The sequence below is a fragment of the Ostrea edulis genome, chromosome 4 (genome assembly GCF_947568905.1).
Source record: "Ostrea edulis chromosome 4, xbOstEdul1.1, whole genome shotgun sequence".
Taxonomy (NCBI): domain Eukaryota; kingdom Metazoa; phylum Mollusca; class Bivalvia; order Ostreida; family Ostreidae; genus Ostrea; species Ostrea edulis.
Genome location: NC_079167.1, coordinates 61,767,396 through 61,783,290, shown reverse-complemented (window position 1 = coordinate 61,783,290; position 15,895 = coordinate 61,767,396). Strand labels below are relative to the sequence as shown.

The following is a 15,895-nucleotide window of genomic DNA, read 5'->3' as shown; positions in this document are numbered from 1 at the left end:
GCACGCTGTTTTTTGACTATATTTAGCTCTAAAACTTCAGTTATTTCGGATTTCAAACATTTCGGTTGAGCATCACTGAGGAGACATTATTTGTCGAAATGCGCATCTGGTGCCTCAAAATTGGTACCGTATAAGTTTTACACACACACACACACACACACACACACACACACACACACACACACACACACACACACACACACATATATATATATATATATATATATTGATGATCAAAAAATCTTCCAAGAGCTTGTGGGCATTGTTACCTGACTGTTCATATTTGACTGTTCATAAATTTCATCTGTTCAGCATGTCAAAAGGAAAACATGTTTGATGGGGACTGATAATTTTTTTAGCTATTGATATTGTCATGTCTGAATGTTTCGATATCCCAATTTCTTCTTTTTCCCACTATCCTTGTATGTCACTAACTGTCTGTTATGAGGATCTGTGGGTTCGAATCCCACCACTACTTATGTATCCAGAGTAGTGAGTACTATAGGGAGATCCTCATTGTCTGACTAATAATGCAATAATGATCTGTAATTTATATGCCTTTGTGATAGTAACTGTTTTGATTTTGTTATCCTAATTTCTTATTCTTTATCCATATACCCTTAATCGTTGCTAATTTTCTGTTATGAGGATATGTGGGTTCAAACCTTACTACTAATATGTATTTGATCCGAAATAGTGCATAATATATCAGTGAGATCCCCAATGTCTCTCAAATAGTGTTATAATTAAATTAATGAAAGACTGCTTCAAGTGTATTCACTCAATGATTTTAAATTGTTTCTTGAAATATTGTCAAAATCTATGTTAGTTTCAGCTTTTATTAATCTATTAAAAAATCACTATGTTATTGTTCAAACCCCTGTATTCCAAATGCTAATTTTGTGTGTGTTGTTTATTGTTTACTTTGAGGATCTATTGTTTAAAACCCACCACTACTGCAAGAAATAATTGTAACTTCTTTTCTTTAGATCAATATGTATGAATAAATGTCAAAAACTAATCATCAATCATAATTGAGGTTTCCCCAGAAAATACATGAACACATTTACACTAACATTTTTGACAAATTTAGGGATGTGTGTACCCCCACATCTTTTTTTAAAACTACCAGTCTTTATAAAAGAAGTGTTTGTCGATGAAAAACCTGTGTGGCTATATTTACATAGTTTTTATTTGAGACTGTTGAAATTCAGGTACAAAATTATCAATGAAAGATGAGGGAGTTGCTGCATGGTGATCTCGCTGTAAATCCTGTGCCTGTGGCTTCCTCCATTCAGCCATCATCATCAGCAACACCTTTCCCATAGAAGAAGAAGACTAAAGTTGCCAGCATAGCAAAGGATCTAGGCTGGGTGACATCATTTAAAGAAGACTTGCATCAAATGCATGCCGAGAGGATGGAGGATGAGAAAAAGCTGTTAAGTTGTGCAAGAAAGGAGAGTTGTTGCGCTTGAGAAACTGGCTGATTTTGTTCACAAATAAACTGTGAATACTGATCACATATATGCCATACATGAAGTGAACATGATAAGACATATATACAGTGTATAGGAAGCTGCCCCTTCAGAATATAACTCCTCTTTCTGAAACTAAATGTATGAGTATGGAAATTGATTTCAGAGGTGTAGGGGAACAAGGTGTATCAAAACATTTTGTAACGTATATAACTCATGGCTGCTTCATCATTTATTAAGGTCCTGCCATATGGTGGGTGCCCTATAGTAATAACTTTGTCCGTCCGTCTGTCAGCACTTTCTGTAACACACATTAATTAAAGTTTTCAGGGAAAGATTTTCATAAATATACATATTACTTGGATTAGAAAGAGGAAGACCCCTTCGATTTTCACATTTATCAACTTTGTCTTTATTTATTTGAAGGTCTTTTATGGCGTGTAAAGCATTACAATATTATACAAATCTTGATTTATATTTGATGATCTTAATATTTATATCCGAAAATTTTTATTTATATGTGATAATTCTTGCTTTATATTTAATAATCTTGTTATTTGTCTTCGATAAATCTTGGTTTATATTTGATAATCTTGTTATTTGTATTTGATAAATTGAAAAAGATTATCGAATATAAATCAAAATTCATAAAATACAGATAACAAGATTATCGAATAAAAATCAAGATTTATCGCATATAAATCAAAGTTTTCGCATATAAATATCAAGATACTTGAGTATACATAAAAATACCGCCTATAAATATCAAGATTATTGAATATAGATTAAGAGTTTTGTATATAAATATCAAGACTATCGAATACAAATCAAAATTTTCGAATATAAATATCAAGTCTGTAGAATATAAATCAAGATTTTTGCATATGAATTAGAATTTGTATATATATATATAGATAGATAGATAGATAGATAGATAGATAGATAGATAGATATATAGGATCCGGATTAGAATAGGTCCTCAGTACCCCTTGCTTGTTGTAATAGGAGACTAAATGGGGTGGGGGTGGTCCTTCAGATGAGACTGGAAAAAAAACGAGGTCCTATGTCACAGCAGGTGTGGCACGATAAAGATCCCTCCCTGCTCAAAGGCCGTATGGGCCGAGCATAGGCCTATATTTTGCAGCCCTTCACCGGCAATGGTGACGTTTCCATATGAGTGAAATATTCTCGAGAGGACGTTAAACAATATAAAATCAATCAATCTATTGTATATTGTAAATACATTGTGTAGATTTTTAAAAAAAATAGATTATGATCTCTCCCTCCCTGTCTATAGATATGTTTTGTCCTGTCTGCGTGTCCAAATCTTTAACATTGCTCATAACTTTTGAATGGTGAGTGATACATGTAGATAGGGCTATCATATTTCACACATATTATATCTTATATTTCACATTCTTTGTGACAATTATGTTGATGTGACCTTAACCTGATTTCAAGAAAACTGAACTTCTTCAATATCTCCCGAAATATTTATGGTCGCTCACTACACCTTCAAATAATTTCTCAGATCAGCTCAGCATGAAATGATTTAATTATGAAAAATATGATGACATATAATAAGTATATGTGTCAAAAAGGCAAAAATAAGCAATTTTGGAGAGAGAGATAAATGGTTTTCAAAAATTTATTGCAGTAGATAACATAAAACAAACCAACCAAAAAAAAAAAAAAAAAAAACCCAACCCCCCCCCCCCAAAAAAAACAAACCGCGGATTTCAACTTGGGATCTGGGGATCAGTTATCAGATACCTTATCTACTGAGCTACGTAGAGATACAAACAAATCGATAGCAATACAAGTAATTTCACAAAACATTTGAATCACCATCTTGTGACTTAGTCATAAAATATGCAAGTGTTAATGTAGTGAGCTGCCGTAAGGTAGGGATTTTGTATATAAATTTCTTATGGCAAGACCTTTCATTCCATAATCTATTACTTTGACCTCCTGAACAGCAAGGTAATGTTAATCATATCCCCATGTTGTGTGAATTCATGTTCGGTAAAGTTCTGACGCTTTGGTACTAAGTTGAGGGGGGGGGGGGGCATATAGGGTTAGGTAGTCTGTTTCATTCTTGTCTCCATTACAATTTGCTTAATATAATCGATCGGAAAGGAAGATATTTACATTTAATTTTTTATTTATTGTTTTGTCAACATTTCTCACAATGGTCTAGATCCTTTAACTTGGCTATTAGTGACCAACAATTTATACTAATTAAATCTGAAAATTAATAACAAATGTAACACAAGCTGCATCAGTACATGAAGAATGTCAGAAAGAGCATGTGCACGTGTTAAAACAGTATGGGTGTGAAAACTGGGGACTGACCTGACTAACTAAGGATCTAAAAAATGTGGGTCACATACATTAAAACTAATATGACTTTCTGATTAAGCATATCTCAATTTCTAGTCAACAAAAACAAGTTTGTTTTTTTTAAAACTATTTTATCTCTAAGACAACCTAATGCAATGGTGACAACTTCCTTACAAATCAGCTGTTCAATAGTCAATCATTTCCAAGATAAATTTTAACAAACTTAATCTAATTAAAATTATATTGTTTTTGGTGTAGCGATCATAGAACCGATTTTTTTTTTTAAATTGGATTGAAAGCAATACTTCAAAAAATGTACAATAAGATATGAACAATTGATTAAAGATTAATAAATTGTTACATTATATTTTTCTCCACGCCAAGCTTTAAAAGTACTTTTTAAAATTGTTTTCTAGACATTTGCGACATGCTTAATCAGAAAACCAAACCATATTAGTCATATGTTTTAATGTATATAGCCTACATTCTTGTAGAGTAGGTCTTCAATTACACCGTTGCGAATCAGGCGTGACTTTGACATTAAAATAGCTTTATATGAAAGTCAAAACAATGAAAATTTCAAACAAGAAAGTAACACCTTTATCAATATAACGAATTGTCACAATTCTCAGTAACAAATCTATATAAATATAAAATGGTAGTTCTGCTATATATATATATATATATATATATATATATATATATATATATATATAGGATCCGGATTAGAATAGGTCCTCAGTACCTAATATTGGAATCCGATCTGAATCGCGAGCGCTCGCTCTGCTGAACAGGCTTCAGGCCTTAGGCGTAGGTTGAAAAACCGTTCTGCAAGCGTTGAAAAAAGTTCGACAACTCTGTCTAAGTAGTAGTTACCCCATATGATATTGTTGGTTATGTGCAGATACCCGATTGGTGTGGTCATTATGACACGAGGGAGTGTAGCTCCCGAGTGTCATTATGACCACGCCCATCGGGTATCTACACATAATCAACAATATTATATGGGGTAAGTGACTTGCACCAAAGTTTACTATTATTCATTATATTTTATAGCTTTCGGAAGCGCGGTCGCCTGATTACAATATTGTAGTCGGTTGGGTATTCCGATTAGTCGCAGTTCACTTCCGGTAACCTATGACGTGGATAACCATATATATATATATATATATATATATATATATATATATATGGGAATTCCCTGAGTTGACAGTCGGAACCATGCCTTAGAACTATAAACACCTGCTTGTTGTCTAGTGTCATTGTGCCTGTTGGTAACTATGTCTATGCTTCTGTTGTATGCTTTATATGTGATAAGTATGTTTTAATGCTATGCATTAAGTAATAAATATTGTAGGATACGTTTTAGTATCCCTGACTTGTCTTTACACATTATTGTCAAAACTAACACAGCCAGTTTGACAATGGCGCTGCGAGCTACTCACTTCGAGATTCTCGTTTTTCTGGAACCTGCTGACCATGCAATATTAGCATAGGCCATTCAGGTGTATTATTTAGTGTTTTCTACTTTTTCACTTAGCATTTTCTTGTTTCTTATTGCATAAAAATTGTGCATACATTCTCACAATGTTTTTGTGGTGTTGAAGATTTACCATAAGTCTTCAGTACCTGATATATGTGTACATTGTTTTGTGCTAGAGATTTTTCATAGATCTATAGTGCATTATATTTTTGCAATTAATTTCAAGTTCTGCTTTGCATACATTGCAATTGTAACATTATTAGTGATCAAATTGCCACAACTAGTTTTATAACTGTCTTTGGTTTTGCAGTGTTTACCTTTTGCAGCTCCGTTTGGACAGTACCTAGATACGATCTGCAGTTTCTGCCATAATTCATTTGGTTGTAGAGTATTTGTAGACTATATTTTGCTTCCTAGCGTTGCAAATTTCATAAAGTGGGGAGGAAGTACAGTAGAATTATGTAGTTATATTAATTATCAACAAGCTCCATAAGATTGGATATATCTAAGGTGTGGTTGTCATTAGTTCAATAGCTTAGTGTTCTTGCTTAGATCGGTGTCATCAGTTATCAATTTGACACAGTTCTTTACTTTAGTTAAATATATTCAAAATACTTTTAGACACATTAGTTAGTGAGCTAGTGCTCTGACATTCAGTGTGTTATCAATACCTGAGTTAGTGCTCTGACATTCAGTGTGTTAGCAATACCCGAGTTAGTGCTCAGAGATTCAGTGTGTTAGCAATACCTGAGTTAGTGCTCTGACATTCAGTGTGTTATCAATACCTGAGTTAGTGCTCTGATATTCAGTGTGTTGGCAATACCGGAGTTGGTGTTCAGTCTTTATCCACAGTTGTGTATCAAAACTTAGTATTTTCTATATAGAGAGGATAAAAAGCTGTGGAAAGTATTATATATTTATCAAGCAGTACAATACTGGTTTTCATCCAACTAAAACAACTAACACATATTTCCTATGTTTTAGTTCTTAGTTTGGCGAACATGGATTTGAAGGCGGATTATAGAATCAATGTAGATCTGATAAGTTAACTTCATTAGGAATGGTGGTATTATTCTACCATGTAGGTTTCATTACGTTCCATTAAAGTGTGCAGACACTGCATGTTTGCATATCTTTGGAAATCGGTGCATTTTCTTACACTCTGTTGCCAGTGTTTTATACACTGTTACTCTTAGTATATTTTGTATTCAGTGTCCTATATACTGAATTTATTTAGTTAATTTGCATATTTTTGTTTGATAGCCAGTGATCTATACACTGTTGGTTTTAGAGATATAGTAGAGTAGTGCTCTTGCTTACTTCTAGTTTTTATACCTTAGTTTTTGAAAGTATTTAAGAATAACTGTTTCGTTTAGACGGTTTTCTTATAACTCTGGTTCTTTAATAATAACTGTTTCGTTTAGACAGTTTTCTTACAAGAGTTAGTAGTTCTGATGTGTTATTTATCAGGCTTTGGACTAGGTCAGACAAATAGTAGACTACTATTATAGCAGTATGTTATCTATTTTTGGACGAATTCAAAAATGTTAGTTTTTGTCACTCTCTTTGAGAGACCAGTAGTTTAGAGCAGCTAAAACCATTGAGTTTTGATCAAGAGCCTGCTCTGGATATTTTATACCAGTCCAAAGTTTAGGTTTCAGACTTAAGACCAGTTTATTGTGAAATGTATGGTGTCCATCATGGCTATTACAATCAATATTCTATGCCCCAAAGCTATCCTGCACAAGTTCAACTGCCACAGTATACACATTACCAGTTTACTATGCCACAGTACACTTATGCACCTACAGTCATGCAACAACACCTGCATCCCTACGAAGTGCAGCAAGCCATACATACAAACATGCAGGTACCACAGTACATGTATACACAACATGCCATGCCACAGAGCATGCAACCAAACATGTATTACATGGAAACTGTGCCTCAGCAACAAGGGCAATGCATCCAGTCATGCACATGCATCAATTGCATTAAGACACAAAACCTAAATACAACAGTGTCCTCTGACCACACAGTGGGAATACTATCAGAATCACACACTCCCACTCAAAACATTGAAATAAATGTGGTCAAAAGCTCGGAATTGCTAGAATGCAATGTCAATATCACTGTGCCAGTTCCTTCTATATGCAGAACGTCAAGTCCACCAGACAGTATTGCTGGAAAGAAAGAAAGGACTGACCATGAGCATGAAGGTAACAGGACATATATTGAAATACAGAGAGATCTACCTTCGGTTGTGATTACCACGACAGTAGATACAGAAGTACCAGTCACATTGACGGACACTGTAGACTGTCCCATAATGGTTGAGTCACAACAACAAAGGTGCTCAAAAATCAGATCTAATTTGTCAATGATGGATCACAATGCAGTAATTGGTACACAGTCAGGTTCAATAGGAATTAATTCCCTTGATCTTGCAGAAACAATTGTTGACAAATTGTTTCAGAATCAAAATCGTATCAATTTAGATGCAAGGGAGTCAACAATTTATCTTGCAGAAACATTTGTTGGCAAAATGTTTCCGGAACAAATGCAAAACCAATCAGATGCAAGTCCGCCAACTTTCCATCTTGCAGAAACATTTGTTGGTAAAATGTTTCAAAACTGCGTATGTCCCATTGGTCCAGAGACAAATCACGAGCTTGTCTCAAAGGTCAGTTCAGAAGCTGAACCCGAGTCTGTCATTGACGCATGTGCACAAATACAGTCGCCGGCTCATCGGGATGTGCCTGCCATGTTTATCAATAAAGACTTTATGAAGCTATCGCCACAGCCTGCTGGAACAACGGCTGCATTGACTGTGCTACCAGTTAAGCTTGGCAATGTCATGGTGGAGAGGAAAACAGTATATACTAACATCAGTATACATGCACACTTTCGTCCGCAGACGGACATAAACACATCTGCTCGATCAAGGCCACTTCCCAAACATCACTGCAGGCCTCGCACGCATGCATTGTGTTCTGTGCCATATACTCAACACAACTATAGCTTCGGCTTGCCTACTGAAAACAAGTGCTGGACTGTACCTTGGTAAAAATAATTATGCAGCCTATATCATGTATCATTGTGCATAGATCACTTCAGTAGTTACATATCTACTGTCACAATTCCAACTTGGGTTTACCCAGAGTGAACTTCAATTTCATTAGACAAAATGACTGTAGGTAATTGATAACAGTGCCTAAAACTAAATTGTTTAGTACACAATGTGCAGTTTAAGTTTAAGGTATTAACGGTAGAATCCATGAAAGAATGCCTGATACTGTGTTTATTTTGGGTTGTATTTTCTTACAGTCGCTGGCTGTGAACATTACAGTCTATGGCTGTGTTTATTTTTGGTTGTATTTTCCTACAGTCGCTGGCTGTGAACATTACAGTCTATGGCTGTGTTTATTTTTGGTTGTATTTTCCTAGTCAATGGCTGTGAAGATTACAGTTTATGGCTGCCTTTAGAATTTACACCTGACTGTGACGACAGTAAATGGTTACTATTACCTGGCTGTGACTACACAGTAAAGGGTAACAACCGTCATACAGTGTCTGGCTGTATCTCGGTTTATCACATGCAGTCTCTGACTGTATAAATGTTTTACACACAAGAGTCTCTGGCTTTGTGTTTTATGTTGTCTCAAAAGAATGATTTTGTTCCACTTTGTGAAATTCTAAATCATGTATATTCTCAATTACTGAAGATCAACTTCAAAATAACAAATATTCTAAGTTTTTGTTTCATTATTTCATAGCCTGAGACCATGTATTAATTCACTTTATGCTGTCATTTTATACAAATACTGTTTATTTATTGGTGATATTTTCTAAAACCCAATTTGTTTAAATAATGGAGGCAAGTGTTAAATATGTAGCTGTATTAATTCACTTTATGTTGTCATTTTGTACAAATTAACTTCTCCATAGATTTTGTCAAGTGGTCTAATCTTGCTTTCGCACACTGTAATTTTATTTAAGAAATATTGTAAAACAGGCATTTAGTTTCAGATCAGCGGTGGATCATGGTAGACAACACCCCTCTTCGTTACTAATTCCTAGAGCTGTGAGGAACATTCAAATGCTGTGATATTCGCAAATATTGGACAGTGCTGAAGAAACAGTTGCGTGAATGACTATAAGTCGATTTTCAAATTGTGTGCGACTTTACATGTGCTTCTTTAGGAATCATTCCAAAATTCCATATTTGTGGAACTTATAAAACGGGGAGGAGTGTAGTCGGGTTGGGTATTCCGATTAGTCACAGTTCACTTCCGGTAACCTATGACGTGGATAACCATACATACATATATATATATATATATATATATATATATATATATATGGGAATTCCCTGAGTTGACAGTCGGAACCATGACTTAGAACTATAAACACCTGCTTGTTGTCTTGTGTCATTGTGCCTGTTGGTAACTATGTATTTGCTCTGTTGTATGCTTTATATGTGATAAGTATGTTTTAATGCTATGCATTAAGTAATAAATATTGTAGGATACGTTTTAGTATACCTGACTTGTGTTTACACACTATTGTCAAACTAACACGGCAAGTTTGACAACAATATGATGCCAATTGTTATGTCTTTACATTACACTTTGTACACCATATATGTCTATCATAATGACTTTCTATCACTGAAAAATGTATGCTTGTTAATTGTTTTTAAAAGGCCGTTTTTAAAGTGCATATAAATGTTTGGACTGTTGGTTTTGATATTTTTATTCAACATTTACGCATTCTCCGACTTTAGTACCGGTATTGGCTTTAAAGAATTGAAATTTAAAAATTCAAATAAAATTCTAAGAACCCATATTCGTGTATTTTTCTGTTTAAAAATTTAGCAATATATTCAACTGATGATGGTGGTTACTCTTTTGAAAATCCTATTGGATATCTTTCATTCTAATACATATTTTGACTAAATTGGCTGGAAAAACATTTACATGTATATACAATAGATTTTTAAAAAAAAATGGTGAAACATAAGAGAGAAAAAAAAAATTAAGAATTGTAAGATGCGAAACCATAACAGAAACACAAGTCTGATTCACTCTGTCCGCTAAACAAGTTTATCTCTGAAACGCGTTCTTATCACGTGACTGGGTCTTTTATAAAAATCTTTATAAATGATACCCGTATTTCTACGTACACGCGTTTGTCGACCTGAGGAGAATATGGAAATAGAAAGTCTTTGGGATGAGACCATTGACGATATCATCTTGTATCAAGGTTTAAGTGAGATTCAGTGCGAATATATATAATGTCTTTGGAGAACTTAGTCTGAGTCAGTTATCCGTGTTTGATATGTGCAATTTTGATCTGGAGGAACTTCATACAGTGGACAGTGATAATTTTTTTTGGAGATTGTGGGCAGGGTTTGAAGAAAAGTGTAGGTTATGTACAGATAACCCACACTTTTAACAAAAGAAAGCACGTCAAACTATGGTACAATTTTAGTTGTACCATAGCTGTAGTTCTATACACTACGATTGCTTTGTTTTCAACCATCGTGTATATACAGCAAACCCATACTTTCCTATCGCCAATGTATACACCCATACTCTTACTCCGCCTCTTGATAAAACAAATAATTCTGAATATTCATACTTTATTACATTCCACACACACACACACACACACACACACACACACACACACAAAAGAATCATTATTCTCATTTTTCTTTCCAACTCTGTTGCAACAGAATAATTGCTTTCAATCAAAATTGTATTATGGTTCCAAGTTATGGGAATTTTCACTAGTATCTATATTTTCAATGCACGTGGCTTACACAGAAATGCATACATTTGCTCTGATGTAAATAACATTACCTCTCAAGAATCTGCATGCGTGCACAAAAGGTTTAAACAGGATTTATAAAATGCAGATACATGTTGTTTGTTTTCAAATTATGTTGGTACGAGCATGTTAATTATGTGTAAATGCATTTCCATTTTTGAATATATTCAAACATTTCTAGAAAATATTGGCCTTAATTGTATAATTTTGGAAAAAAAGGAGGGAGGGGCAAAAAATGTAGAAAACCACAAAAGTACTCACCCTTGAGACACACTTTATTTGAAATTCTATTGTGTCAAGATCATCACTAGCTGTGAAAGAAGTTCCCTGAATAAAAGAAATAATTATAAGGTTCTAAAACACAGCTGATCTCATAACAACATTCATCAGTTAAAAGAGGCCTATGGGCTAAAATCTCACCTGTGCAATTTTGATCATGCAGAGATCTTACTGTATACTAATAATAGCCCAACAATAACCTGAAATACGCTACTGAGTCCCCAATATTTTCTTAGAGAGCTACAGTTCTGCAGCTAGGTGCTTGAGTATTATTTTCATAAACTGTAATCAGTGTATATTCCTGATTTAAAAAAAATCTTAATAAATCCCCACAGCAGTGTTTTATACCGCTTTTAGATGCTATTTAAGGGGAATTTTTGAGAACACAATTCTGAGCTTCCAGGGGAGGGGGATTATAGATTATAACATCTCAAAACAGACATATAAATTAATTACTCATTTTAATTACTTAGAATTATATAGAAATGATTTTTGTTAAAATCATCATACAATTTTGAGTAGTTTCTACATATTTACGTGTGGAAGGTTAAGAATTCGTTTGAGTTGTGAAAGGGGGGAAGCTACCCTTTACCGTTACTTTTACCCAGGGCATCATGATTGAATTGAGACAGAAATAATTAGAATTGACTCCATGCTGTGGACTGCAGGAATATGTTTCATTATACTTTCATGTAAAATACTCGAATCTGATTGGTCGAGAAGCATTTGAAAAACCATATTGTTACCCTCTAAGAACAGAACGCACGACCCATGGTGATAGTATCTAGCAACGGGTAACAGTACTTAACAACGGGTGATATTATAAAAAATTATCACATGCGTCATATTTATGCGTGTACGGTTCGCCGTAGATTGTTAGACGACGTCATATAATCGTTTGTACAGGCCCGTACCGAGGGGGGGGGGGGGGGGGGGGGGGGTGCGGGGGGTGCAAAACCATTAAGCACTATTAAAGTCGGCTGTGTAAATCATCAAGCACTATTAAAGTCAAATATTTTCTAAAATTCCTAGCTTTTACTTCCACAGTAAGGAATATCACGAAATAAATTCAATACATATTGCCTATGCGTAAAGAAATACGGTTAACATCGTATCCGGTTTCGGTTTCTTTTTTAAACGAATTGAGTCTTGATCAGTGGTATGTTTTGCAGACATTCTGGGACAAATGCATCGTTTCAAAGATCGATTTGATCTAGCTGAGTTTTAGTGTGACTGAAGTTGTAGTACACAGGTAATATCAATAATGCTTAAAGTATATCTTCAGAAGTACGAGTCGGACTCATCACAATTAAACTGCATACAAAATTTAAAAAGAGTAATGCTTTTCGGAAACGTACAAATGTATTGTGTTGTCTGTCATTGCGCTAAAACTGAACTTATTATCAATCAGTGAACATCTGACAAATCTAAAAATACCTTGTATGATGCGGGATGCAGCTCATCACAGTTTAGCTGGACATACGTATATATGGAAATCAATAAAACTTTACGACCCAGGGATCAAATGTTGGGACATAGAAATTAAAAAAAAAACTTTCAACCTACCAACCATTTTTGTGTGTGTGTGTGTGTGTGTGTGTGTGTGTGTGTGTGTGTGTGTGTGTGCATATAACCATGATAACTGGACACGCAATTTTTTTTGCATTAAGAACTTCTAGCAGTGCCCTTTATAAATGCTGTCTGTAATTTATGACTAAAATCTTCTTTTATTTTTTGGACTTAGTACTGTGTTGTAGTTTGAAGTTTTGTTCACCTTTCATTACCATTTCTTGAAACAAAGTTTGAATAAAAATGTTAACATGTATACATGTTTTACTTCATATTTTGCATCTTGGCTCTGTGAATGAATTTAAAGAAGAAGTTATCATTGGTACCTGCTAGGGGATATTAATCAAATAAAAGCAAAACTGAAAGTCCAACTTCATATAATTAATAAATAACTTTCATTAGACAAGAACACATTATTGACCAGCATTTCCTTAAATATGACCAATTTTAGTATGTTTCCCCTTTCATATTTATGAGTATTAAATAAGTAAATAAAAAGCAAAAATTGCATCCAGGATAGAGCATTTTTACCCTTATTTTTCTCTATTTCGCTTCTGCTTCCGGGGGGCTTCACCCCCAGGACCTCCCACCGGACTTCGCCCTGGACCCGCTTGGGGGCCTTAAATTTATGCAACCCCCCCATTGAAAAAGTCTGGGTACGGGCCTGTTGTAATAAACAGGAATACCTGCATCGATATATGGAATGTCGCATGACAGTGATTGATCAAATATCAACAAACGTAAGTTTTTCTGCTTTCTTGTTTACATAACATTCAGTATAATAAAACAAATACTGCATGTAGTTGAGGATAACATTGAAATTTTTCACCTAGAGAAAACCATTGTCAACCTCGGCTATGCCTCGGTTGACAATGGTTTTCTCTAGGTGAAAATTTTCAATGTTACCCTCAACTACATACAATATTTTATATAATATAGGATTATAGTTCAGAATATGTTGTGTTAGTTTTGTTTTTCTAAAACATTTCATTTTGCTTGTCAATTTTTTGGTTTGAAGTCATATGACTAGTTGTGAAACTTACATCTCTGTCAATCGCTTGCTTTAAACATTTGAAAGCTCTGTTTCCAAAAGCTGCACCAGTAACTGGCAGCATTATCAATTCAAACAGTTCATTCAAGTTTACGCTATCTGGTGTGGCTGTTGAGCGAATAATAGTGAGGTTGACCCCTGTATTTAGATCAGTCCCAAGATTAATTCCCTCTATAAATGTATCTGTTCTGTAGAGTGCAGAATTTGGGTCAAAATCAATGAAACTGGATTCAAACACAGAACCAGCGATGTTAGGGCCTGGAGAACTGCATGATACAAAAAACAAAAAGTGATCACATTAAATCATTGAATTGACTTCTTATGTAGAGCTGATTTTCATCACGGGGATTTATTTTTCTGATTCATTAAATTTCAATAGAATACAAAATTCAAAATTTTCCTTTGCCTATACATGTATGTTGTGAGTATATCAATTACTTGCAAAATATTTACTTATTTTGAATAAGCTGACATACCTTCTATGCAAAATAATATCTTGCAAAACTTTTAGGACCAATCGAAAAGTTAAAACTTTTGTTTTAAGATGTAAAAAATACTACATATTTTGTATGATTCTTTTCATATTTTTTCTATTTAAATGAAAAGACAAAAAAATGAATAAACATGTCTTACGTTCCTGCGATTTCACAGTGTGTACTGTTAGCACCAGAAATAAAAGAAGAACCAGAATACTGTCCTGATTCCACATCTTCAAATTGGAGGAACTATGTCCTCTTCTGAAAAAAAAAGCAAAATTTCTGTTATAATATTTTTTTTTTTTTTTTTTTTACATCAAACTGTTGTAATAGTCTGACACAGGTCAATCTCTCTCATTTCTACTCAATCTCTCTTGAGGTTATCTTATTTACCAACACTCAATTAAAAATTAATGATATCCAATATGCTGATCGGATATGATAAACATATATGATGAAACAGCAGGTATATAACTGTTTAACTTAGAAAGAGTGCAGTAGTTTTGGAATTTCTTGGTGAAGTTTAAAATACTAACTTTGACCAAAATAAATATTGTATCAAATGTTATTCAAAGTTATTTAATTCAATAAATTTTTCAAAATGACATGAACATCAAAGTAAGTTCTGTGTGTCAGATTTACCCTCGGGGATGACACAATGATGAAGAAGCTAATGGATGCAAGTAACACACGAAAAATTTATCAACTCACAAAACGAATTACCAAACAAAATCTTTTAAAACACGTTTAAACAAATGCAGAGCAGGTGATACAACTATTAATCACTATAATGATACATGTGACTAAGTATATCAGTGGTTACCTAATGTTTAAACTCTACAACTGCGTGCCACCCGAATCCAATACACATCCACTGAAGCATGGATCCAGTGTATACAGTTAACCTGCCCTACCCATTTCAACTGGTAGAACAACTATTTTTTTTTTCACTTTTGATTAATCATAATCATAAAGATTTAAATCCTGTCATTTAATTTCGGGCTTTGTGAATCACTGAGTCACAGGTATTACTTTCTTCCACTGATTATAACTACATGTACAGAAGTTATATACCATACATATCAGTGTTATATAAACCAGCTGACTTAATATACACTAACAACTTTCCTTTTAACTGATCATGCTCCTACCGGAAGTATTTAATATGCGTAGATTGGGACATGCGCAATACTAAAACTGGTAAGAAAATATCAACATCCCGTGAATTTTTAGAAGTGGAAACACATGTATGTAAATTTCTTAATAAACGATGGCCTGGCGATTTTTACCATTTAAATCTAAGTTTTCCGAGTCTGGTAAAGCAACAAGGCGGAAGATAGGGTTGGAATTGAAAAAAAAATTCATTATTACCCACCAGAAGGCC

At 34.1% G+C, this 15,895-nt stretch overlaps 1 protein-coding gene across 1 annotated transcript in view; it reads right to left on the bottom strand.

The window, feature by feature from the left end:
- The window catches only part of LOC130054236 (protocadherin Fat 4-like), a 93,992-nt gene that overhangs the window by 69,557 nt on the left and 8,540 nt on the right, over positions 1 to 15,895 (bottom strand). Inside the window, exon 3 of the mRNA XM_056163273.1 lies at positions 14,669 to 14,772. Coding sequence (XP_056019248.1) covers positions 14,669 to 14,744 — 76 coding nt within the window. The 5' untranslated portion in view covers positions 14,745 to 14,772. The remainder of the gene's footprint in view (positions 1 to 14,668; positions 14,773 to 15,895) is intronic.